The sequence below is a fragment of the Cyprinodon tularosa genome, unplaced genomic scaffold (assembly GCF_016077235.1).
Source record: "Cyprinodon tularosa strain WSP-4 unplaced genomic scaffold, ASM1607723v1 ctg568, whole genome shotgun sequence".
Taxonomy (NCBI): Eukaryota; Metazoa; Chordata; class Actinopteri; order Cyprinodontiformes; family Cyprinodontidae; genus Cyprinodon; species Cyprinodon tularosa.
The window spans coordinates 190,927-215,896 of NW_024039305.1; the positions used below are offsets into that span (position 1 = coordinate 190,927).

At 38.7% G+C, this 24,970-nt stretch overlaps 1 protein-coding gene across 8 annotated transcripts in view; it reads right to left on the bottom strand.

Moving 5' to 3' along the window:
- Window positions 1-24,970, bottom strand: part of atp8a1 (ATPase phospholipid transporting 8A1) — a 144,242-nt gene that overhangs the window by 53,038 nt on the left and 66,234 nt on the right. For 6 of the 8 annotated variants that reach the window (XR_005282543.1, XM_038305851.1, XM_038305850.1 and 3 more), the window contains 9 exons: window positions 24,750-24,794; window positions 21,305-21,377; window positions 11,270-11,375; window positions 9,997-10,079; window positions 9,306-9,355; window positions 9,125-9,194; window positions 8,564-8,648; window positions 6,027-6,166; window positions 3,583-3,721 (listed from right to left, as the gene is read on the bottom strand). Coding sequence is in view for 7 of the 8 variants with exons in the window: in XM_038305851.1 (XP_038161779.1) it covers window positions 3,583-3,721; window positions 6,027-6,166; window positions 8,564-8,648; window positions 9,125-9,194; window positions 9,306-9,355; window positions 9,997-10,079; window positions 11,270-11,375; window positions 21,305-21,377; window positions 24,750-24,794 (791 nt within the window). In the remaining variant the exon portion in view is untranslated. The remainder of the gene's footprint in view (window positions 1-3,582; window positions 3,722-6,026; window positions 6,167-8,563; window positions 8,649-9,124; window positions 9,195-9,305; window positions 9,356-9,996; window positions 10,080-11,269; window positions 11,376-21,304; window positions 21,378-24,749; window positions 24,795-24,970) is intronic. The other 2 variants (XM_038305853.1, XM_038305852.1) reach the window with 1 other exon arrangement.

Here is a 24,970-nt window from a genome sequence, read left to right on the forward strand (position 1 = left end):
TCACTTCTGTCTGGAAAGAGATTTTAGTGTTTTCTTAAACAGGGTTTCTACATAACCTGTCCTGAGTGAATACCTGGGTGGTTTTCACAGAGAGAGAAAATGAAATAAGCATATGAATAAAAGACAGTTTAACAACATTGTACACACACAGAGGAAATGAACATGTTTCTCCTCCAGAGTTACACCCTAACAGGCTGGGGTCTGGAGTCTGGCCGATTGTTTTGTTAAGTGCAAAGGTGAAAAGGACCAAAAACTTGCAGAAACGTGGAAAACGTCTCCTCATCTCAACGCTGCTTCTGTTCCCTTACCCGCCTCCCCCCTCGTCAATCCCTGACGCAGCCCTTCCGCCTAACGTGTTTACCTTTTAGCTCATTGCATTTTTTTTTTTTCCCTTTCCGTTTTTATATACGAGCTTTCTCAGTCCCAGCCGGAACTAAAGATGGTTCCCACAGGCCTCAAGGAATGTGCAACAGACCCATGTCACAGTGACCTCCCTGCTGCACAGGAAGCAACACTTAATGCAGGGTCTTAACTAAATAGTATCAACTGAACTTTGACATTTTGTTGCATTGCAACCAAAAGCATCCATGTATTTCATTGTTATTGTATTTGATAGACCAACTTGATGCATCAAGACTGTAAAGTTGAAAAATAGCTCAAGCTCAGTCACACTGGACTAAGTCTTATTGGAATAGAGAACTAGATTTTGATTGTTATGACATGGCCAATTTAGGCTTTAAATTTTACTCATAAGTTTAGTCTAACAATAGATCTACAGGCAAACAGACTGCAGCTAAAATAAGCCCCATTATTAAACAGGCTACCTCTGTGTCGCAGTTATATCAAGTAGTGCTTTTATCACTAAACGGTAACTGCATCAAACCTCCCGATAAATGTACCATTAATTATCCATCTCACCATCAGTTCTGATCAGCTTCTCTGTCCCCAGGGAAAAGCTGACACATAGCATGATGCTGCCACCACCTTGGATTTTATTATTGGGCCAAAGATTCAATGGGACTGAATACAAAAACATGTATCAGTTTAAAGAAAACTGCATTAAGTAATCAGCAGATGTAACCTGGTTCCATCAGGAAGGAAAGAAGCTTAACCTAACAGTAGGAAAGGAACTTGTACTTCATTACGGATGGAGAAAAAAATCTTTATTTTTTGTCTCTTTGCTAAGGTGAATGATCAAACCACTGGTTAAACTGGTGAAGGATTTTTTTAAATATATGCAGCATTATGTGCCAACAGGGTAGAAGCAGCGGATTCTGCAGAGACATTGCTCTTCAGAACAGCCAGACACATGCATAGAAAAGCTCCTTTACATTAGGTTAGGATAAACTGAGCTTAACAAGAGTTATTTTATAACTAATTAGTCACTTATGTGGATTAGGCTTCATCTGACTTAAAACAAATCCTGAGCTACAGAATAAGTTTATTTGGAATATTGGATGGTGTATGATTACACTGGCTGTGGAATAATGTTTCAACGAGGAAAACTGTTAAAAACAACATAAACACTGGGCAGAGATTTTAAAGAGCAGCTCTGCCAAAAGTCAGAGCTGTGAAAACACTCCTCGTGAGCAGCAGCCTCAGCTGAGCCCCTTTACATCTGGGCACAGTGGGCACAAAAGGCTGATTCAGCCAAGACTCAGTGGTGGCTGCAGCTGCACATGGACCCACTTATCATATCTATTTTTCTACACTTAATGCTGTGAAGTCGGCTGTGTTCAAGGTCGATCCACTTTGGTAGTCATGCAACTCTGAAAAGTAATTCCAGTAGGGCTAAAACAAATAATCATGATCAATCGATTATTGAAATAACCGTCAACAAATTTTGTAATCGATTAATCGTTGAGTATAGAGAGTATAAAACATGTCTTTAGCTTAAAGGGCAACCCACTGAAATGAGTTATTGTTTACCGAAATGGTAAAAAAAATATGAAGACATTTTGCATTCAAGATAAAAAACCCTTTTCCTCTATTGATTACTTTTATCCAGAAGTCTTGATTTAACTTCTGTGTAAAATCTTCTTTAAGGAACCTTTTGCCATTTGGTTTTTCATCGATTAATGGAAAAAGAATAAACAACTGAATTGATTAGCAAACTAGTTGTTAGTTGCAGCACTAAAATCCCGGGCAAAGAAGGTGATGGACTACAGATTGAAACAGGTCAGGCAGCTTTAGGCTGTTTACCCTCTGGATAACATCTAGAGCGGTGAAATCTCAGAGAGTGCATATGCACGTTATTTATTTTGCATCGGTGTAGAGAGCTCATTCATCATTCTGTAACAGATGCTTTCATTAAAGGTGTGTGACGGGGCAACATTGAGTCTGTCAGGAGTTTATCATGCTGGGTGAGGAATGACCACAGCGCTGAGTGGAGCACCTGGATGGGGGACGTGCACAAACAAGGCGCATAGTGTGTCCCAATGCAGAAACATCAACAGGAAAAAACAGCGTCTGTAATCCAAACTGCAACCTTTTCTTTTTTTTAAAGTCACTGTACAAGCATAAACTTCTCAGTTATTTAACTAAATCTGTTATAAGAGCAATACAAACGATAAATGACTTGCTTTTGTAATTTAATCTGAACAGTGGACATGGTTTTGGACATCCTTAACATCGTTACAATCAGACTGATGCAAAGGATCACAACAGAAATACAAAACTTAAGAGATTTAAGAAAAACAAACTTTTTTTTTTAAAGAAAACCTGCTCGCCACTAATCATTTATGGGAAACGGCAAACCATGGCAGAAGAGTCCAAAACCAAGGATTTTTTGGCATACATGTAAAACACAGTTAGCGGCAGAGAGCTAGCGCTGCACGTCATTGATTACAACATCCCCTTTATGAAGCTGCGCGGCCTGTTGGGATGCATTCCTAAAGCAGCAGCAGAGAGACTGCTCTGCTATGATGGGAAGATGAATGGAGCTTAACAGGGAGAGGACAACTGGAAGAAAATCTTAAGATCAAAGCCTGTTTATTTAGGCCTAAAGGACTGTCCTGGTAAAAGTCCAGACATGAAGACATTGAAAATCGATGTTCACAGACGCTCTCCATTCAATCTGACGAAGCTTAAGTGGTTTTCTGATGAAGGTTGGACAAACATGTCAGTGTTAAGCTGGTGTAGACATGCAAGGAAAGACTTGGAGCTCCAACTGGTCTACAAAGTATTGCCTCACATGTACAGCAAACCCTTTACCTCTCTACTTCTTACTTTGATCGTACTTTGCGTTTGTTAAAAACCCATTAAAATACATTCAAAGATCATAAATACCTTTGCAGGAGAACTATAGATGACTTTACTGTGCATGTGTTAACAATTCAAGCAGCGGTTCCTCATTATAAAGCTGGTAGCAGAGCCTAGTTTGTATGAGGCTTAAGTAGAGGCTTTCCTCTGTGTACAAGTTGTTTTTAGTGAATTAAAACAAACTCTGCTGCAGAGCTTGTTTACAAACTGCACCTTGGATTGTTTTATTGGCGCACAGCACGCTAGTTTAGACGTCAAAACACAGAGCAGCGAAATGAAATACGAGGCTGAAAGGATAGAAAGGGTTCTGCTGTAGCTCACCGATATTGATGGCCGTTTCCTGTTTGTCCCCCGTCAGGATCCAGATCTTAATATCAGCTTTCATTAGCGTCTCGATAGTTTCGGGTACTTTATCTTGAAGCTTGTCTTCTATCGCTGTGGCCCCCAGGAGCTGCAGGTTCTAACACACAGAAGGTCAGGAAATACATCAGTAAATGACGGCATTAAAGAGCTTATGTATAAAAAAAAAAGTACTTTCCTTTGTCATTTGCGTTTGTAGAAAAACCACAGTGGGCTTTTTAGGTGGTTTTGGGTCAATTTCTGAGCTCATTTTTCCACCTCACACGCAGGCCTATAAACATACTTGGCTGCTTTCTCAGGAAACTCTGCGGCTCTTTGGGTTTGGTTATAGACTTGTAAGGGCTCATCACAGGGGCAAAGATTTGAAAAGAGCCAGGGGCACAGGGGAGACAAGCCAGCAGCAGAGGAAAGGCCAGGAAAGCCATTTAAGGAGAGACCTGAGCCCAAGTAGTAATAGCCCAAAGTATCGATGCTTACTTTAATGACCGGGAAACAAATATGCTTGATTAGCCGACAAACTTCCCCGTCGTAAAGGATTTATAGAATCTATGAGGCACTAAGAAGATTCTGCCTCCAATCAAAGCTGCACTGAAGCAGTTATTTAAGCACGAGGAGACCCAACCAAGAACAGAGTGTAGTAAATGGAAGGAACATGTAGATACCTTTCAACATTACTGCATTTAAAATTATTTTTAAAAATCCTTTTTAAATTCATCCCAAGGATTGTTACCTTTCTCAGCTTAATTACTTAAATAAATCACGTATCCAGGCAGGTTATTGTTAATGTACATTATTATTATTGGAAATGTACTTTCCAACTCTTCCAAAAATTGGACGGCAGCTCTGTTTCGCCCCCTTGTGGATTTAATGTGCATAAAGTGGAGGTGTGGGTGGGTGGGCGTCCAGGAGCAGCAGTGAACCTCAACAGCCCTGGGTAGCCGCAGTGCCACACTCGCCTCATTAGGCAGCACGCATTACACTTTCCTTTTTGGAAGCTTTCATGTTTGGTTCATGATTGATTGCCTCCATTAGTTTTGGGTAGCGCCAAGCAGCCATGAAGAGGAGCCAAAAGGCTGATTTACAACGGCAACTTCCTGTGTTTAAGCAACGCTTTCACACAGACCAAACCTTACAGCATGGCCTGCCTCTAAAAGAAAAAGAAATAATAATAACCTTGGAAACACTTTAGAAGCTTTGAATCACTGCAGGTATACCTACATTCTCTACATTCATTTGAACCACATGTGCAAATGTATAAAACCCTTGTAGTAGTAAACATGTAAAAACTCCCTCTGTTTTGTTATGTAGAAGAATGGACCAATGTGCTTAAGTTAAACCGGCTGAAATAAAACTTTTAGACAACAAATACTGGAGGCGTCTGGTAAAAAACAAAGCATGCAAGAGTTGATAATACCCATGTGTTCAACATTAAGCATAGAAAAGAATCTAAGCTGGTTGGGCGTTCTGCCGAAAAAATAGTTAAATCTCCAAATGGGTCATCGTTGGGTCATCCAAACCTGTGAATTATTAATGGAATGATCGGGATTCCAGAGACCAGAAAGATTGGTCTACAAGTTAACCCAATTTAAAGGCCCATTCAGGAACGGGGCAACAGAAGTGGTTCTAACGATTTGACAGGCATGATTATGGTGATTTCAGAGAAAATCGCTTTTCTATCTTCTCTCTATGCAATAACCCATCAGGATGGATGTGGTTAGGAGGCAGGGTGAAGGAGGGAAGAGTAGAGATTTAGCTTTTTAAAAATCAAAATGGAGGATACAAAAAATAATCTTGACAAAGAATGTAGTTATGCTTTTAGGATGCTTGTGGATGGCTTTAAAAAAGCTGTTTCAGTTTAGCACTTTAAAGGACTCTTAAATCATTGATTACATGTCCTCCTCCATAGTTAAACAGCTAGCACTGGCCATCCGCCTCCTCTGCACAGCTGAGGTGCTTCATCTGTCTGGCGTCTTCCTCAGATCTCCTGCTCTCAGCTGCAGAGAGGAGCGGGGCCACCTCTGGTGCTCTCTCTACGGGCTACAGAACCCAAATGTGGCAAGTTCTTTAATGGAATCATGTTCGATGTGAACACACCCTAAAAGATGACAAAGCACTGTCCTCTGAACAAAAAGGTTGTGAAAACTATCAGCTACATGGATGCTAATAACTGGAGGCATAGGTGACATTTTCTTATTATAATAGGTGAGATTTTCTTATTATAATTCCTTATAGGCCACTGCAATAAAAGAGAATTGTGTCTTAAATTAAGGTTTTTCCCTGCTTTTAAGCAACAGCCGTCATTGATCATTGATTAACAGTGGCTGTTCGGTTCGGTGCACATAGGAGGTCACATTAACCGATACCCATCTGATAAAAACAGTCTGAGGGCGTTTCTATCTGCAAACCTTCTCAATCAGCTCGTAGCTCTCCTCTAGTTTCAGGGCTCTGTTCTGGATGGAGGTGCTAGCTCGGTGGTGGAGCTCCAGCCAGTGCTGATAGGATGACTCGCTGATGTCTGCCACCGCAAAGCACAGAGTGCGCAGGCCTGGAGGGGAAGAAACAGAATCACACAGATCAAACAATAAGACTCCTAAATGTTTAACATGGAGTTCTCTAGTTAGAGGCAGTGTGCAAATAAATAACAAAAAAAGTAATTTATCTACCGTATTGAAGGGGGTTATTTGTGGATTTGTGTTTATATCAGATTTGCTTTTCATGGTCTTTCATTCACAACATTTCATAGTAGTGGGCTGCCATTGTGCAGCGCTCGGGGAGCAGTGTGTCATTCTGTGGGAGTGGGGCTCGAACTCAGAACATCTGGATTCCAAGCTCTATGCCCCAACCCATTGGCCACCACTCCCCCCCCAAAAAAAACTACATGCTCCTTTAACTAAAAAACACTAAATATAAACAACTAAAGAAAAAAATATTCTTTATAAAGGATCTAAACTATATCTATAAAGCTATGAATAATATCAGAGTACCATATTATAACAAGGTTTAATGTGGATGCAGATGGAGCCCAGCAGCTGCAACCAGATAGACATACGCTGAATTAAATAATAAATCATGACCTCCTTTTCTCTCCAACATTAGAACGATCTGCAGTTTTCCTGTTTTCAATAAGTTAGCATTAGTTCAATTATTACACTAGAATCCTGAGGCTTTTACAAAACTCATTTACACACTTTTTCTTTGTATATGAGAGATGCCTTTAAAAATCCATGACTTAAACTATGTATTCTTGTTTATATATACATTTATTATTTCAACGACTTCTCCTTAAGACAGTATTCCATAGGATAAACATCCATTATATAAGATCAATTTGTGCCCAAATTTGAACATTTCAAGCTGATGCCTCTAAGATGCTGTTTTAATATTTCCACATGATGAAATTTATTCTGTAAAGTGCACCATTCTCTCCAACATCGAAACTATCACACATCATCGTACTTCTGTCTGGACTGTTAAGTCTTACCAGCTTCCTTCTCCTTTTCTATAAGAATTGATGGCCATTAATGCCAAAAAACTCTCATTTAGGTTTTATCAGACCGAAAGGCATGTTTCAAAAACTCCCCAGAGTGCATTCCTTTCATAGCAGCCTTTGATGGAGCGGGTCTCACTGAACTTCGGATGACTCCAGCTGTATTAATGCAAGTCTTGCTTTTGTATTTGAGCTGTTTATAATTCTACAAATTCAGTTTATAAAAGGGAACTGAAAATATGTCTCCAATGGAGGCCTATAGTCCTCTCCATGATGTATCAGTTTATTCTTTTACTGTTTTATACCCTCACAGAAGTTAGCCATGTGTTTGAAAACATCTCATCTCCATTCCAACTGTTCTAATCAGACCTTAGAATGCTCCCATATTCTATGCAAAAAAATCAAACAACAAAATTAGGTAATCATTACTGAACTAACATGGCAACATTATAGAGTGATCTAATGTTAGACAAGGAGGAAAGAAAACATACAACTATCTGGTTTCAACTCTCCCATACGGTGCACGGATTGTTGATATGAAAAAAATCGGACAGTTTTTCTTAAAAATAAAGCAACAATTACGCCCCAAAGCAACCTTTAATAATCCCCTCTAAGGCCTCAAGAGCAAGCAGCAGATAAAAACTGACAGGAAAGAAAAGACTGATTTCTGGTTGAACAACAGAAAATAAACTAGTTTTCAAAGTGAAAAGATGAAAACTTCTACTGTTTTAAGAGCATCATTTAAAAAAATAATAATACTGATGTATGCAGAAAAAACCATAAGGAAGCTATATGGATATAATAGATTTTTGATGCGGGCAACAGGGCAAAAGGGAGCTGAGCAAAAATACACATCAAACTTTAAGACAATACATTTTGTACTGAAAAACTGTTCATAGCAGAGCATCTTTTTATTTGTCATTAAGCCCTATGTCAGTTTTTCAAATGTCAGTAAAATAAGAGGCTTAGAAATGACATCACTAAATGTTAACCTCAACTAACCTCCAAAACTCTTCACAGCTGTTTTTTTTATTTTTTTTACTTTAACTATTTAAAGTTGGGTTATTTGCTTCTTATCCAAATCCAGCTCACTAAAAAACATAATATGACCCAAAATCTTCACAATCCATCCAGAATGCTACATTTATCCTATGTTAAATATTCCCAATGACATCAGTTTGCTAGTGTTCCACCAGGGGGCAGCATGAACGCAGAACATGAAGGTGCTCCATCTGCTGCAGCTTCTGAGTAATTTGTGGTTTTCATGTTATTGCTCCTGCAAAATATTCACTTAAATCAATTATCCAAAGAAAGATGTGTAGGAGTGTAACTGCTTGGGGAGAAAACTAAAAAGAACAGGAGGAGTAAATCATCTGATCATGACCAGAAATAAACAGAGCTTTCATCCCTGCATTTCAAGGAGCCTGAGACAGGGGGCAATATTTCTCCACTCACCTTCAGTGGCAAATTGCTCCAGGTGCTTTAATGTGATCTCTTTGTACCTTGAGCTGTCTGCCAGACGGTCGTAGATCACAGTGTCCTGAAAGGAAATAAAAATTCTTTGGTTCCCAAAAAGCAGAGTAGAGAAGGTAACCGGCTGGAGATGTTAGGGTTGAGAAATAGAGCTGAAAACTCGCTTCTTTTTCTCATCAAATGCAGGGATCTTCTGCACCAGCTCAACTATGCTTCTTGATAATTTATTCCAGCCATTAAAACCAAATCCAAAATATACAACATAACATTTATTTTCAGTGTGTATGTAATGCACTCATCAATCCAGAAGCTTCTGCAGGCTTGTGCCATTATGGGCTGGGAATCCACTGCTGGATTAGGTGGCTAAAAACATTTATGAGAAACAAACCATGTGCATTTTGTGCACATTTTTAACATGCAGCAGCCGCTATCCCGCTGCTGCAAAGACAGGCTTCCTAACGCGAGAGAGACGCAGGACAGAGACAGAGCGGCATGGTGGTGATGGGCTGCCATGCGTTGCCATGGAGAGAGACAGCCACTCACAGCTCCTTTGCAGTAGAGGCGAATCTTCCCAGATGGGGTGCGCATGATGACCGACATTCTCTTCCTGGTGCTGTGAAAAAAAAAAGCCCAAACAGCGTGGAGAAGGTGAAAAACAAAAACTGACAACAGGTAGAAAAAAAAAACTAATGGTAGCTGGAGCATAAAAAAGAAAAGAAAATACCTTGTAAATTCAAGAACATGAAGCAGCTCATACTTTTCTTCACTTCCGAGCTGAAAAATCAAAGGTAGAAGCAAATGTAACCGATCAAAGAGAAGCTCCTTAATCTTAGTTTTCTGGCTGAAATCACATTAGGTAGCACAAGCAAACATTTCCTTCTCATCTAAATCGGCAGTAACTGCAGCTTAAACATGTTTATCAGTGGCTTCCTGAGCTGATTGCAGCAGCACAAGGCAAAATTCAATTAACTTTCTTAATTGGGAGGCCTGCTAGGTGAAAGATCAGAGTGATTAAACAGACGCTGAGAATCTTAGAAGCTCTAATAGCTATTAGGAAATAGGACAAACATATCTGATGCTAGAGGGGGAAATACGGAAACTGTTCTGCCTTTTTTAGCCTCAGTTTTAAGGGCAGTCATCCTGTTTGGCTCTTAGGCTACAGCAGAATGGCTGACCTGAGACACTTCCTCACCATCAGATATGATCGCCCACAGATGTACAGCTTTCACATCCTCTGGCCTAGATAAACATCTGTTTATGACAACAGCTATAATGCAAGGGAATGACTCTGCCTTTTTACCACCTGATGTGTGTGTGTGTGTGTGTGTGTGTGTGTGTGTGTGGGGGGGGGGGGGGGGGGGGGGGGGGGGGAGGGGTGGGGGGGTGCTGACATTCCTGTAAGCTGTCTGACTTACTATTTCCACAATCACGCTGTCAGGGGTTCGTCCAGAAAACACAAAGCCGAGGTTTCGGGCCGCTCTGACTAGAGCTCCTTCATCTTCAAAGACAAAAAGGAAAAAACTAAAAATTACTATAAGGAGACATGAACATATTATTGTCCGCACACAGCTTTCACAATGTTTAATAGATGAACATTTATTTGAAATAAAAAATGCACATCTATATTTACAGGCATGTCGTTTTACGACACTCTCTGGTTGCTGTGCAGCAAACTGCGGAAAATATTCAATAGTTAAAAATGCTTTTAAAGGACCAGATTGAAATAAAGTTCCATTCTTCATCGCTAGATTTCAATTACAGCTGACATATTATTTCAGTTTACAGCCTGTCCTAAAGCTAGTGGGTCTAATAAAAAATAAACACGGCTACAGCACAGGAGAAAATATTTGCATGCATGTAGGTCGCCTGCACCTGTGTACTTAACATGACTGTAATGACATCTCTAAGTTTAGTTCACTATGCACAAACATAATGACGTAAAAACCCTGAGATTAATTTTTTCTTCACTGCCCAACACATTTACACACATTTATATTTTTTGTCTAAAGGCACACAGAGGTCTTTATTTATAAGATCCCTTATTTTGGTTCAAACATGCCAAAGAGCAATAGAATAAACTGAAAAGTTAAACAGTTTAGGCTTCTATTACAAAGCAGAAAATACTAGAAGGCTTTTCCTGCTCAACAATGATAGTATTTCAGTGGAGCTGAAACAAGCGTTGAAGGGCATGTTTCCCTGACTGACAGCTGTCTCTATTCATTACACCCTACTGTGAATGTGAGAGACTTTGGGATCACGCTAAGGCTAAAGGAATCAAAAGTGACACACAGCATGCTTTCTGTAAACAGCAGACCACATTTGATAGTGTGATTCCTGGCTCTTCAGTGTTTAGGATGATATAAATGAATTATGGGATACTTGGGCCAGTAGGCTCTAACAGAGAGCTCTCTTTGCTCAGGCTGACAGGTCACCACAGGGAGAATCAAACATTACAGAAACACTTCAAGGACCTTTTCTATTCAAATCACCAATGCAGTATCAGAGAAACAAAAAATGAATGGTTCTATAAGCAGAACTTTATAATTATCTTGAGTTTCTTTTATTTTGAACTTCTTAAATTGCCAAACACCTGCCACCATTTCAGTTTTAAAGTAAAACTGAGAAAACGTATAAAGACACATCAGATGCTGAGAAGATGGACCGAAAGAAAAGGATAAGCTGTAATACCTGGAGAAGCAGCTTGGTAGATGATCTTTCCGTCGATGCGCTCAGGCACTGCAGTGTGACAGATGGCCATCATGGTCATGAAGTCCAGGATAACAGCAGCTGTAGGCTAAGGAAGGAGGAAGAAAAAACAAAAACACGTTTATCTAATGTTGTTAAATAAAGCATGTGACAGAAGCAGAACGACCTTGACACCACTGATCGAAAGACAGATTTAATTCAATAAAAAAATACTTTATTATTACCAAACAGAAATGAAACTGATTGAGATCAATCTTAGGGAAACATTTTAAAGATCTAACTGATGAATAACATCAGTAAAATACAGCAGAAGCAGCATCAATAAGGCCAGACACATGAAGAAAGGTTCACTATGAATGAATGTTCAGGACATAAGGGTGTAAGGGTTGTAAGCTACAAGGCATGTTATGGTCCAAATAATTAAATGATCATCTTATGAAGCACTTTTTAATCCATAGTCTGAAAACTGAGCAGCCAAGGCTCCAACTTAAACTTTCATACCACCTAACACAGCATGAAGGGTAAGCAGAGCAACATCCAGAGATGGAGCTGCACAGATCAATATATACAGGTGCTGGTCATAAAATTAGAATATCATGAAAAAGTAGATTGATTTCAGTAATTCCATTTAAAAAGTGAAACTTGTATATTATATTCATACATTACATACAAACTCATATATTTCAGATGTTTATTTTGTTTAATTTTGATGATTACAAATGACAACAAATGAAAATCTCAAATTCATCATATCAGAAAATTAGAATATTGCTGAAGACCAATAAAAACAAAGGATTTATAGAAATGTTGGCCAACTGAAAAGTATGAACATGAAAAGTATGAGCATGTACAGCACTCAGTATTTAGTTGGGCCTCCTTTGGCCTGTATTACTGCAGCAATGCGGCGTGGCATGGAGTCGATCAGTCTGTGGCACTGCTCAGGTGTTATGATAGCCCAGGTTGCTCTAATAGTGGCTTTTAGCTCTTCTGAATTGTTGGGTCTGGTGTATTGCATCTTCTTCTTCACAATACCCCATAGATTTTCTATGGGGTTAAGGTCAGGAGAGTTTGCTGGCCAATTAAGAACAGGGATACCATGGTCCTTCAACCAGGTACTGGTAGCTTTGGCACTGTGTGCAGGTGCCAAGTCCTGTTGGAAAATGAAATCTGCATCTCCAAAAAGTTGGTCAGCTGCAGGAAGCATGAAGTGCTCTAAAACTTCCTGGTATGTGGCTGCGTTGACCCTGGACCTCAGAAAACACAATGGACCAACACCAGCAGATGACATGGCACCCCAAACCATCACTGACTGTGGAAACTTTACACTGGACTTCAAGCAACGTGGATGAAGTGCCTCTCTTCTTTTCCTCCAGACTCTGGGACCTTGATTTCCAAAGGAAATGCAAAATTTACTTTCATCAGAGAACATGATTTTGGACCACTCACCAGCAGTCCAGTCCTGTTTCTCTTTAGCCCAGGCAAGACGCTTCTGACGCTGTCTGTGGTTCAAGAGTGGCTTGACACAAGGAATGCGACAGCAGAAACCCATGTCTTTCATACGTATGTGTGTGGTGGTTCTTGAAGCACTCACTCCAGCTGCAGTCCACTCTTTGTGAATCTCCCCCACATTTTTGAAGGGGTTTTGTTTCACAATCCTCTCCAGGGTGCGGTTATCTCTCTTGCTTGTACACTTTTTTCGACCACATCTTTTCCTTCCCTTCGCCTCTCTATTAATGTGCTTGGACACTGAGCTCTGTGAACAGCCAGCCTCTTTAGCGATGACCTTTTGTGTCTTGCCCTCCTTGTGCAAGGTGTCGATGGTCGTCTTTTGGACAACTGTCAAGTCAGCAGTCTTCCCCATGATTGTGTAGCCTATAGAACTAGACTGAAAGACCATTTAAAGGCTTTTGCAGGTGGTTTGAGTTAATTAGCTGATTAGAGTGTGGCACCAGGGGCCATCAATTTTGAACCTTTTCACAATATTCTAATTTTCTGATATGATGAATTTGAGATTTTCATTTGTTGTCATTTGTAATCATCAAAATTAAACAAAATAAACATCTGAAATATATGAGTTTGTATGTAATGTATGAATATAATATACAAGTTTCACTTTTTAAATGGAATTACTGAAATCAATCTACTTTTTCATGATATTCTAATTTTATGACCAGCACCTGTACAGTACGCTAACCAAACCTGACCGTTATAGAAGAATAGCAAAGAATACATTTACAAAACACCATAAGCAGCAAGGTTCCTAGGAGGTTGGTCATAACTGACAGACATGGATGGAGCTTATCTTGACACTGTGGCAGAGATTCACCTTCTGGTAGGACAAGAACCTTTAGAATAAACCCAGAACTGTAACAGAAGGGCTTCAATCGGAACCTATTCAGGAGGTCCAAGGACCCGACCAAAATCAAAGTAGGCTTTTGTGGCAAAATGTAAAAGTAAACTAATAATTAAAGACGCTCTCTGACCAATCCGACTGAGCAGGATCTCAATAGGAATGAAAATATGATAATTAACATCAGGAATTGCTCTAAAACATGGTTTAGCAAAGCATTGACCTGGACAGGCAGATTAGAAATATATGCTACAGGGTCCAATCCAGAGATAGATAGATAGATAGATAGATAGATAGATAGATAGATAGATAGATAGATAGATAGATAGATAGATAGATAGATAGATGGATAGATGGATAGATGGATAGATGGATAGATGGATAGATGGATAGATGGATAGATAGATAGATAGATAGATAGATAGATAGATAGATAGATAGATAGATAGATAGATAGATAGATAGATAGATAAACTTTATTCCGGACTCATGGTCCAATAAATACATACAAAAAAATAAAATAAAAATAGTTAATGATAAAAACCCAATACAAGTACCATTATCGATTAAATAGGATCTTTAAGAAGACAGGAATACCAGTGTCTCCACAGCTTAGACTGATATCGGATTGCACTACGTGTGGTATCAGTGAGTGACAAAATAATATCGTTTTCAGATGCATTTAACCTACAAATAAACTTATACATTAACTTTCGTAGAACAGCTTGTAGGGTATTAACTCTTGCTGTGACAAACATCTCACTTGCATTGGACCATCTTGGACGTTTCAAAAGTAACCGCATAGCATCATTATAGGCCACCTGCAGCCTTTGGAGGTTGACTTTTCTATAGGTAGTCCACAGGTGAGCAGTGTACAGAGAGGTACAATATGCATTAAACAGTTCCACTTTGACTTTATCAGTACATGAACCGAATTTACGTGCAAGGCTATTAGCGTGAGCATACAACAATCTACATTGTCTGCAAATATCATCATCGTCTGACAGATTTTCTGTGATGATGTGCCCAAGATACTTGGTTTTATTTGTTACGCCCAGCACAGTATTTGACAGCAAAAAATCTGGAAACTCAGTAGATTTATCTTCCTTACTCCTACAGATCATGATCACACTTTTAGATGGATTTATTCCACCTAAAAATTTATTCACTTCAAAGTTTTGTCATATAAATGCCAATAAAACAAAGTTAACATATTTGATGTTTTGTGACAATTATAAAGCTGAAAAAAAGTATGAACACTTTTGCAAAGTAATGTAGCAGCTTGTTGTCAGCTTTACAGATTTGAAGACATAGCTTCATCCATCTGTGACCTCAAATAATTAATCTTTGTTTATTTTATATATTACTAAATTAAAGCCCTCAAATCCAAGATTTAAAAATGTCAGCAATATTTTTACTCGTTGCTTTTAGAAGAGCCAGCCTGAGGTGTATTCCTCCTTCAAAATGGGAAGCATATGCAGTGAAGTGTCCGATCTGATCAGACAGATGACAGCTGGTAACCAGCCAATAGGCTCACACAACTCGCCCGCTGGATTCAAGCTGCGCACACACATTTAGTCATGTTTTTCCACTCAAAATAAACTTGCCTCAGTTCATGGAAGAAAAAAGTAGAGCCCAACCTACATACTGAGGGCATTTAAATTAATGAGAAGACCGGAATGACTAACCTTCTGTGGGGCGAACTCAGACAGGCATCTGCTGAGGCTCCAACTAATGCCGAAGGACTACCAGTCTGGAGTCAGTAACTACAACTATGCTAGAGATATTAGCAGCCTGCAGGGCCACAGCACGCCTTAATATAACAGCAAAAAGAAAAAAAACACATTTCCTAACAATGATCTAATACTAGTCTAAACACTCAGAATTTGTGAGCAATCGTTGCAATTTAATAACTGGACACAAAGCAGCTACAACGTATATATACCAATCAACCTTTAATTATGCAAGTACATGAATTTATGAAGTGATTATTTGAAGAAGTTCTGCTTTAACTCCCTTTATTTAAAGCTACAGTGTGTAATTTTCAGCGACATCTAACGTCCAGACTGCAGACTGCAGCAACATGAACATCTCCCCCCCACCGCTTCTCCCCCCCAACAATACGGCGAGCGTTACGGGACAAAATGTCTTCCACGACGTCGGAATCACCTACCTTTTCAATTAATGAGGTTTGTTTACATAGATAATTTTACAGATAGTATTTCATTAGTCTGTGTAGGGTATAGATTTGATAATAATAAATATATCCGTTATTTTTATTCTACATCGTTGTGACGTTTTGGTGAGCTGCTTTGCATGGTGATATAAACAGACAAAGTAATTGTAGTCATTAGTTTAACAGCGAGATTGTGTTCGCTGGAAGAATACCGGTATATATTCCCCGTTTACAGAGTCCAAGTCTTGTTTGTGGCACGGGGGTTAGAACGCGAGGAAGAGGGAAAAGAAGAGGGCAGAGAGGGGTTGACTATAGCGGAGGAGGAAAGAATTGAAGATCTCCAAAGGAGCCGGAGAGAAGTAACCGAGGTATATATCCGTAGCTCGCTAATATGCAGCTTCATATATCTGTCTCTCTCACACTCACACACGCCACTATCAGCTGTGGTAATTTTATGAAGCTGTGGCCTTACCTGTCCAAGAGAAAACTGGCAACTTGAGCGTCACTTTGAAAACCTTTTTCCTCCGTCAGTGCCTTCCATCGTGTAAATGCCGTGCCAATGTTGATCCGTGTTTTTTGTCGTTTCTTGTCACGCTTGCGTTTATTCTCGTCGTGTTTCCGCTTCTTAGATGACGGGGGTTCGGTGTCCGCCGCTTTTCGTTGTGATACAGAGTAGGCATGATCCTCCATTCGTCTGATGTTTGGCAACACAGTGCCAAACAGTTTGCAAAGTCACTCACGCCTGCCGCCTTGATCACCTTTCTTGTTACTGAAGCGCAGTATACCTGCTTCTTCTTCTTCTTTGGTTTCAGGCAGACTAAACGCTTCTCAGGCATAATACTGCCATCTATTGTTCAGTACCGTCTCAGTTAATCTCTCAACTTGCCGTAGTTACTTTCGAGCGTAATGGGCGATCTCGCAATCGCTAGTTTGTTGCTTCTGCGCTGCCGTAGCGCAAAGATGTCAGCCTCCATGGCTGCGAGACCCGCTCCTATGTAATTATAAATAACGAATTCTAAGGCAACGTAAATATTATGGTTAAAAGGCTGAGCTCATAGGTGATGATAAATAACATAGTTATGTATAATATATTCAATTTCTGACTTTATATCCCTGTAATTATTACACACTGTAGCTTTAATATAAAGGTCTGTATTTGAGGACATTGTTAGTAGATTTGTGCTGCTGGCCTTGAAAGCAATGATAAAAGGAGCAAAGGGGGAAATAAATGATGGGAGCAAAGGGGGCAAATCAAAGGGTCACTCGTGAGCAAAAACACACAGAGTTTATTGCCGCCCAGGTGGCTGTGAGAGTCCCCTCCGTCTCCTGGTCGCATGCTAATTTGGTCTGGGCTTACAGGTATCCTCTGAAGGACATATGGGTGTGGATATGCATGTGTGAGTGAGTGTAGCACACCGAATGTTTTATACTAGTTAAAAGCTCAAGTGCAGGAAGAAAAACTTAAGTTATCCATCCATTAAATATATATAAAAACATTTTTAATATTTTAACTGTAAACAACAGGGATACAGAAATGTGGAAGCGGGCTCATTCATGCAAAGATAAATGCTAAGAAGGCCGTCTTAATACATCTAAACGGTCCTTGGTTTAGGGTCATTTTAATGAGATTATGGTCTCATTAATAGAGACCAGAATCTCTGTTAACAGACACACACATGATTGGCCAGAAATGACCTCTGCCAATCTTTTGATCACATCTACCCTGCTTTTTAACCTCTCATTAACAATATTAACCAGATAGCATCATGCTATACCAGCCACGTTTTACTGTGTGAAAGCTTCCTCCTCTTTGATATATTGAAGTATGTCTTTAGCATTATTCTGCCAGCCAGATATTTCTCTATGGGAGGGTTTCCCATAGAAAAATATCCCAATAAAATCATTCTGCCACCTCTTTCTTGTGGTGCACAGAATTAATTGAGTATGACTAACATTTGAGGCAATATTAATACTTTTGTAAGGCATTGTAAGGTACATTTCTATATTACAGCCAAAAAATGAATGGGAATAAACAAAGATAAAGAAACAACCACAGTTAAACCATGGTTGATTATCTGCAGCTCTATGTCACATTGAACTCTGGGTAAATTGTGCAACTGTAGTAATGACCAAGGTTATTATTGTTAATTAAAACAAGCAAAATGATAAAAATTAGAATGTAAAAAAACATTTTTGTTAACTAAAAAAAAAAAAATAGAACTTGACCTTACCAAAAAATATATACCTGAAACTGTATTAAGAGTTTAAAGAACTAGTTAAAGCTACTGTAACAGCCTTTTAAGAGAGAGTGTGCTGAGTTTTTGTTTCTGTCTTTATCAATACGTATTTATATGAAACCTAAATTTTGGTTCTCTTATTTCTCATTTTCATTTTTAGTCTTGCCCCCCTGGGATGTAAGCTGAATTACATAAAAGACTAAACGTATAACCAAAAGTAATAAAAAACTAAACTGAAACCAAGCTTTTTCACTAGGGCTGAACGATCTTGCCAAAAATCGAAATTGTAATAATTTTCTACCAATATTGCGATTTTATTGCGATATTCCTTTGCGGTAAGCACAAGCATGTGGATGTTGTACTCCAGGGTTTACAGTTTTTTCAGTGTTGCAGGATTCTACTGTAGAATTTTCACAAACAAGTTCTTCCTTTTACTATAACGCATTAATCTAGGTGCTAGATGCAACTCTCTCTTCCCTTTTGTGCGAAAGCGTACCTACTTTAATCGTATTACTGCCACCCAATGGGCTGGAGGGAGGAATTTAGGGTCTTACTCATGTTATATGTATTGTGAATAGAAAGTGGTGCCTCTGCGATTTGAAAATTTTTGGTTAAAAAAATCTTTCTAAATTGCGATTATAGTGCAAATGCAATTAATGCAATTTTGCCCAGCCCTAATTTTCACACAAAAAAACTAGCCTACTTAAAGGTCCTATATTATTCAACATTGGAAACTAAAAAATATTAACAATGAGGCACCCAGAGCAGCTTTTTGCTCTCAGATTAGGCAGACAGCCTTTAGAAAAAAAATCTTCTAATTCAGTCCTCCTCTGGAAGAGCTGTTTTGGCCACAACCCACAAACATGACAACGAGAGTTTGTAATAGCAGCTACGAGTGTGGATTAATACATTAGACGAAGGCCGTAATGCTTGCTGCTACAGACCAGTATGGACAGCTTATTTCCCCTGATGACATATGAAGGGGAATTCTTAACAAACAGAGCATTTTGAGAACATTAGCTAAGAGGTGGAGAAAGGCAATGAAAGAGGGCTTTTTGATTCGTCAATCTCATACACGGGCTTCATTGTTACAAAATGTTTATAATGTGGAATTTGCAAAGTATTGGACCTTTAACATGAATTAGAATTCAAATAGAGTTGACAGTCAGAACTAAAAACAAAATAAAAATAAAAGCTAATGGACATTTAAAACTATTTCTACCTTGGTAATGACAAACACCTCAGGTCTGTCCAATGTTGTAATGGGCTGAGTGGTGAGGAGAAAGCAAAGAGGACAGCTGTAGCATAAAGAGCTAGGACATTGGTGAAACTCAGCAGACAGAGAGCAAACACTAGAAGGCATTTGTATTTTCAGAACTGTTAGATCCACTCTTCTCACCACTGCGTTAACATCAGCTCTCTAAACAGCTTCCAGACATGTAAAACTGTTAGTGACAATAATTAGCAATGGCCCAGTAGGAATCCTAGAGACCGCCTAAGAGTGTTTGTAGAGTGAGAGTTTTAGGCGTGAACTGAATTCAGCACTCTACTTATCATCGTCAGCCCCACCATGCGAGTGACAGTGACAATGTGATAGAGTGCTTAATGAGCTTTAATGTAAAGATAGACAACTGTCGGCGAGGAACAGAAATTAATTTATTTTAGAATAAAGACGAGGCAGAAACAAGAAACATTACAAGAGTCGCATCCTGAAATCAACTGGACAATGTTTCTGTTTAGACGGACTCTCAATGCCACTCTGACATGCCTGCACCGACGTTTACATAAAATAAATCAAAGTCTATATTTGATGAATGAGGGGGTTCTTAGTGTTAGAGCAAACAGGTTTAAGAGAGATTAAAGAATACAATTAAACACTAAGAAGCATGCACAAAAATATTGGCTTTACCTTTGCGCTGTAGCAAGAAGACTTCATCAAACCCTTAACTCACTGACAAGCCACCATTTGACTGTTTCGTTTGCGGTTTGGTTTGAGAAGCAAAGGAGTTGTACCTAATAAAGTGATCACTGACTGTAGGTATTTCATCATTTCTAAGCGATTTCTTTGGAACAATCTTGAACTACATAAATATTAAGTGTGAAAACAATGGATCTGAGACCAGCTATGATGTTAAGCCCTATTCTTGTTAAAGGTATAGAGGATGATCTTTTATTTCCAGGTGGATCCTCTAAATAAGTGGTGCTCCTAATTGTCAATCATTCTGGTGATATGTTTAAGTAAGGCCGTCCAACAGCAGCAGCAACTAATAACAAAGATGGTAGAGGCACCGAGGAGTTACATGATCAACTGGGAGCAAAAAGCAGTGATCTTCTGTCTGAACGGTAAGTTAGCCGAGTTTGCTATAAAGTTGACTATAAAGTCCTTGCTTTATATAGTGATTGAGCGATTTAGGGGTTAGGGCGGACGTTCGGACACAGTAAGCTTGTATGAGCGATGAGAACAGCAACTTTTAAACAGAGCGTGCAGGAGGAGAAATGGGCTCATGCTTGCTCTTGCACGCATTTAACAGGTGTTCCCTCTGGGGAGTGCGTACAGGGTTGTGCATGTGCATATTTTTTTAAGTGGAGAGGGCGGGTCTTTTAAAAAAATTCGCGAAAACCTTCCACAATACCTTTAACCACTAAATAAAAATCCAGGCTTAAGCACAACAAATGAATCATGAGCAGAAGTATAACCACAGCTGCAGACAGACTGTGGTTTTCAAACAGCAGTAGGTAATTAGCGGTGGGTGAGGGCCTATCAACATGGATCTAGAGAAGACCTTAGACAAACCAAATGTGTGAACAGATTCTGCTGTCATCATGTAACAAACATCTCAGTGGGATTACCAATTTCCCTGAGCAGAAACACTGTACATAAATAGATCTGACATTCTGCCTCCTTAACTTTTTTCTGCAGCTGAGTGACTCACAAGCAAAACAATCAGTCTTCACCCAACCTACTGCATGTACAGATGGTCATGATGTCTCCTCTTATTTCACATCTAGAGTGTCTGGTGAAGTTTACAATGAATGGCTAGTCTGTTGATCCCATGGGGAATTTGACTCTTGAATCTCGTTTGAAAGCAAACAGTTCTAAGTTAACTTATGCAAAGATCACCAACATAATTGTACTTGGGAAAAAAAGGTAAAAAAAAAATGATACAAAGACTGAGAAACAAAACCTCTCTTAATTTGTTCTTAGCAGGAGAAGCATCTGGAGGCAGGCGACGGGGCTCCCTAGCATTACTTACGTGATTGCTTTGGAGGTTTTCCAGTAAGCTCTGGTCATTAAATCCAGCCTCCTCTGACGAGTTTGCGCTGTGCCTGGAGAGAAGCAAAGAGGAGACATTAATTCACCACAACAAACTTTGATAGAGCAACTAGCAGCAAACCAGAACACGAGAAAACATTGGACCTGACTGGAAAATAGACAGTCATTGTACATCATAATCAAAGCTCATTTTAACAACAAAGGAGATGATGAAAAGAGATAAAAACAGGAAGAATCATAAACAGTCTCTCAGGTAAACAGTGATTGGCGGTCTCCAAGAAGGATGTAACTTAATTTAAAGTGACTTTCATTTTCTGCTATTACTCAACCACAATAGCTTCTTTTTTAAACACCTGTCAGTGTTTTTATTTGTCTTTTTTTATTAAATCTAGAAATTACACTAACATCTTAGTCAAGTTTGATTGCAAACATTAAGCTTTAAAATACGTGCACTATGTGCAAACGTGTTAAAGAAATATCCCTCATGTTTTCCTTTCCCACAAAGTGCACATTAACAAAGACCTTATTACTAAAGGGTACATCTAAGAAAAGCTTTTATAGCAAGAATATCACATGTGTAAATGTAGCGCCGTGTGACACCTGTGGTTGCAAAGGACTAAGCTCTGCACAAGTAGAGGAGAAAAATGGCCCAGTTTCTCACCTGATTTATTACCCAAGTAGTGACAGATCTGGAAGAGTTAATAGCACTGCCAGTGCAGTATGCCAGCAGTATTGACATAAATTGAATTAACTACATCGCAGGCAGAATGCAAATATTGGTTCCCTGGGTTTCAGTTAGGCATTTTGGAGCACAGCTATTTTGGATTCTGTCCTCCACCTCAGAAATAAATCCCTGAGAATAAAATATTAATCATGAATAATAGATTAAATAATTGTTTTATTAAAAGTTCACTATCAAACATAAATATTTGCATTACTCCCTTACTTGGCATATATTAGTGCATCTCTATAACAAAAAAAAATTAAAATTAAGCAACAGTTGTAATGCACTTTTATAAGTAACGCTCTGTATATAGATTCTTATGAATGATGCATTTGAACCAAATATTCCAATTGATTTGAATGGTTAGTATAAAACTAAAGATTATGTAAGACCCCTGATCTTTTTTTTAAAGCAGCCTAATGATAATGGGAACGTGGTGAATAAAGCTGTACTTCGTCTCCAGTCCAACAGGTGGCAGTATTATCTGGGTAACTTCTGTTCCCTAGCAACCGCAACAGTTTGAAGGATGAAGTTGTAGTAAACCAAAGAAATCTTTAAATATAAATTGACTAAATTATAATGTTAACTTCCAATATTGGTGAAATAAAACAGGAAATTGCAAATAACTTGCGGGAAATGAAGCAATTGCTCAGGGCATTACCAAAGCTGGCAGAGAAAGTGGTCTGTAGGCATGTCGACTAGATTTATCTACTATAATGCATATGTGTATCACTAGTTCTACACCCCACAGACGATATATTCACACATGACCTACTGTAACAGTCTACCACGTACATCCATTTAGGGTACAGTACTTGGTCATACTTGCAAGTAGGAGGATATTTTTGCATTTCAAATATACAGAGTTGTGGAATCAAGTCTTGCAACTTTCTAAAGAAAAGACACTAAAAGACTAGACTTTAACCTAGACTTTAACACTACTGATTCATGATGTCACTTGGTAATAAATGTCTTTTGACTTGTACAGTTAATACCTGATATCTCACATTATACAAACAAAATCCACATTTCACTTGGCATTAAAGCTAAACCAACATTAGCATTTAAGTGAAAACGACACAGAATCTCAAGAAGAATTGAGGGCTGAAGTAAACCTCCTTTTTGGAATGCCATTTAGAGAAAAGCTAATCTTATATTTTTATTATTCATTAAAGAGATGTAATTAGCATGACAATAAAAATGTACAAAGAAAACTACCGAACTTTAAAAAACTGTTAAAATAACATTTTTTGTTTTATTTCAACTCTAATTTTATATTCTACTGTAATTACATTAAAAACTGAATTTTAGCTCTTTTTTTGTTTTAAATGGATTGCATTGCTGGAATAAACAAATTCAATAGATTTGTAATTTTGTGAGATGATCATCTACTTAAAACAATACGATTATGAAAACACAGCTATTAATGAAAGAAATCTTTCTGATCTTATTATTAAAAATAAAGGATATATTTTGAAAAATACAGAAAAATACAGAGGGATTAAATGTATAAATAGCCAATAGCCTGTGATTATGTGTCCAGTAGGGATCAAATAGAGTCCTTCAGCTCAGACAGACAGCAGCTTTGCCCGTGGCTCTAGGTTTGACTGACTGCTAACAGAGGCTCCTTTCTCTCTTTCAAACCCAACAGCAAGAGAAAAACAGGTCTGTAAAAGGTATATTAAAAACTGACATTAAAGGACACAAACTGGGCGATAACATAATAAAATTATGTAAAAAAAGTGTGACTTGTGTTAAAATGTTGGCTACAACCGGAAAGACTTTGAGAAAGCTACCCATGCCTAGATCATAAAAATATTTACATCATTAAAAGGCTGAAAGGTTATATTTCGCCTAATGTTTCTATTAAATCAGCAGAGCAGTTTGCCATGTTCTTTGTCTCAATAAAACTTGCTAGGAGCTAAACTGAGTGAGAACAGATCGAGATATTGATTATCCTTCAGCACGCTCAGGGGCGGTTGCTATGGGAACAAGGGTAAAGGCAGTTCATGCTCGATAATGAGGGAATAGATCCAGATGCAAACTTTGACACATCCTGCTGTCACCTTTAAGCTAGGAAGAAAAAAACTCACAAGTGAGCTCTATCAAACATGCTTTACCTTGGAATCCTCTAATAATTTTATTATGTATCAGGTATGCAGGAAATATCAATCAAGAAATATACTTTTCAGGATGATTGCAAAATGTATAACCAATCTATCAAACAAATGCTGCGAATATGTCAAGAATGAGAAAGAGAGCGGCTTGTGAGAAAGAGAGGGTATTAATGTAAGTGGCAGTCATTGCCAGAGTTAAACGGATATTAAGAAGCTACAGGAAAACCACAGCTTTATCCCTAATGTACAGCAACCAGTTCATATTTTATCATTATATTATTATTAATATAGATTTAACAAACAAAACCTACTAATTATTGCATGCATCATTTTGTTTAATTACATCAAATAATAATAATAACCATTAGTAGCACACTACCTGTTTGTTCACAACAGATATACAATGCGTTAAAAGCCACAGTCACAAACAAAACGTCCAGAGAGTATTGCACAGGCACAAAGAAGGATCACACACTGAGGTATTGAGTTCAGAGACACACTTTCCACAAGGCAATGCAGCACTAATACATCACAAAGGCAGGGAGAACAGCCATTTTTTCCCCCTCAAACACCAATCATCTTACCAGTCTTCTTCTGCAAAACTACCGTCCTCAGCTTCAGGGACATGGCTGTTGGAGCGAAGGTGGAAACAAAGGGTATCTTGTTGACAAAGTCTGGTTACATTGCTGTGTTTGTGTTCAGGAGCCACGGCAAGAGTTCAAATGAGGTTAATAAAGTGCTGTTGGTCAGATGATTCCCTGTGCATTCTAATGAAATATTCAGATGCACTACATGCATTGTATGG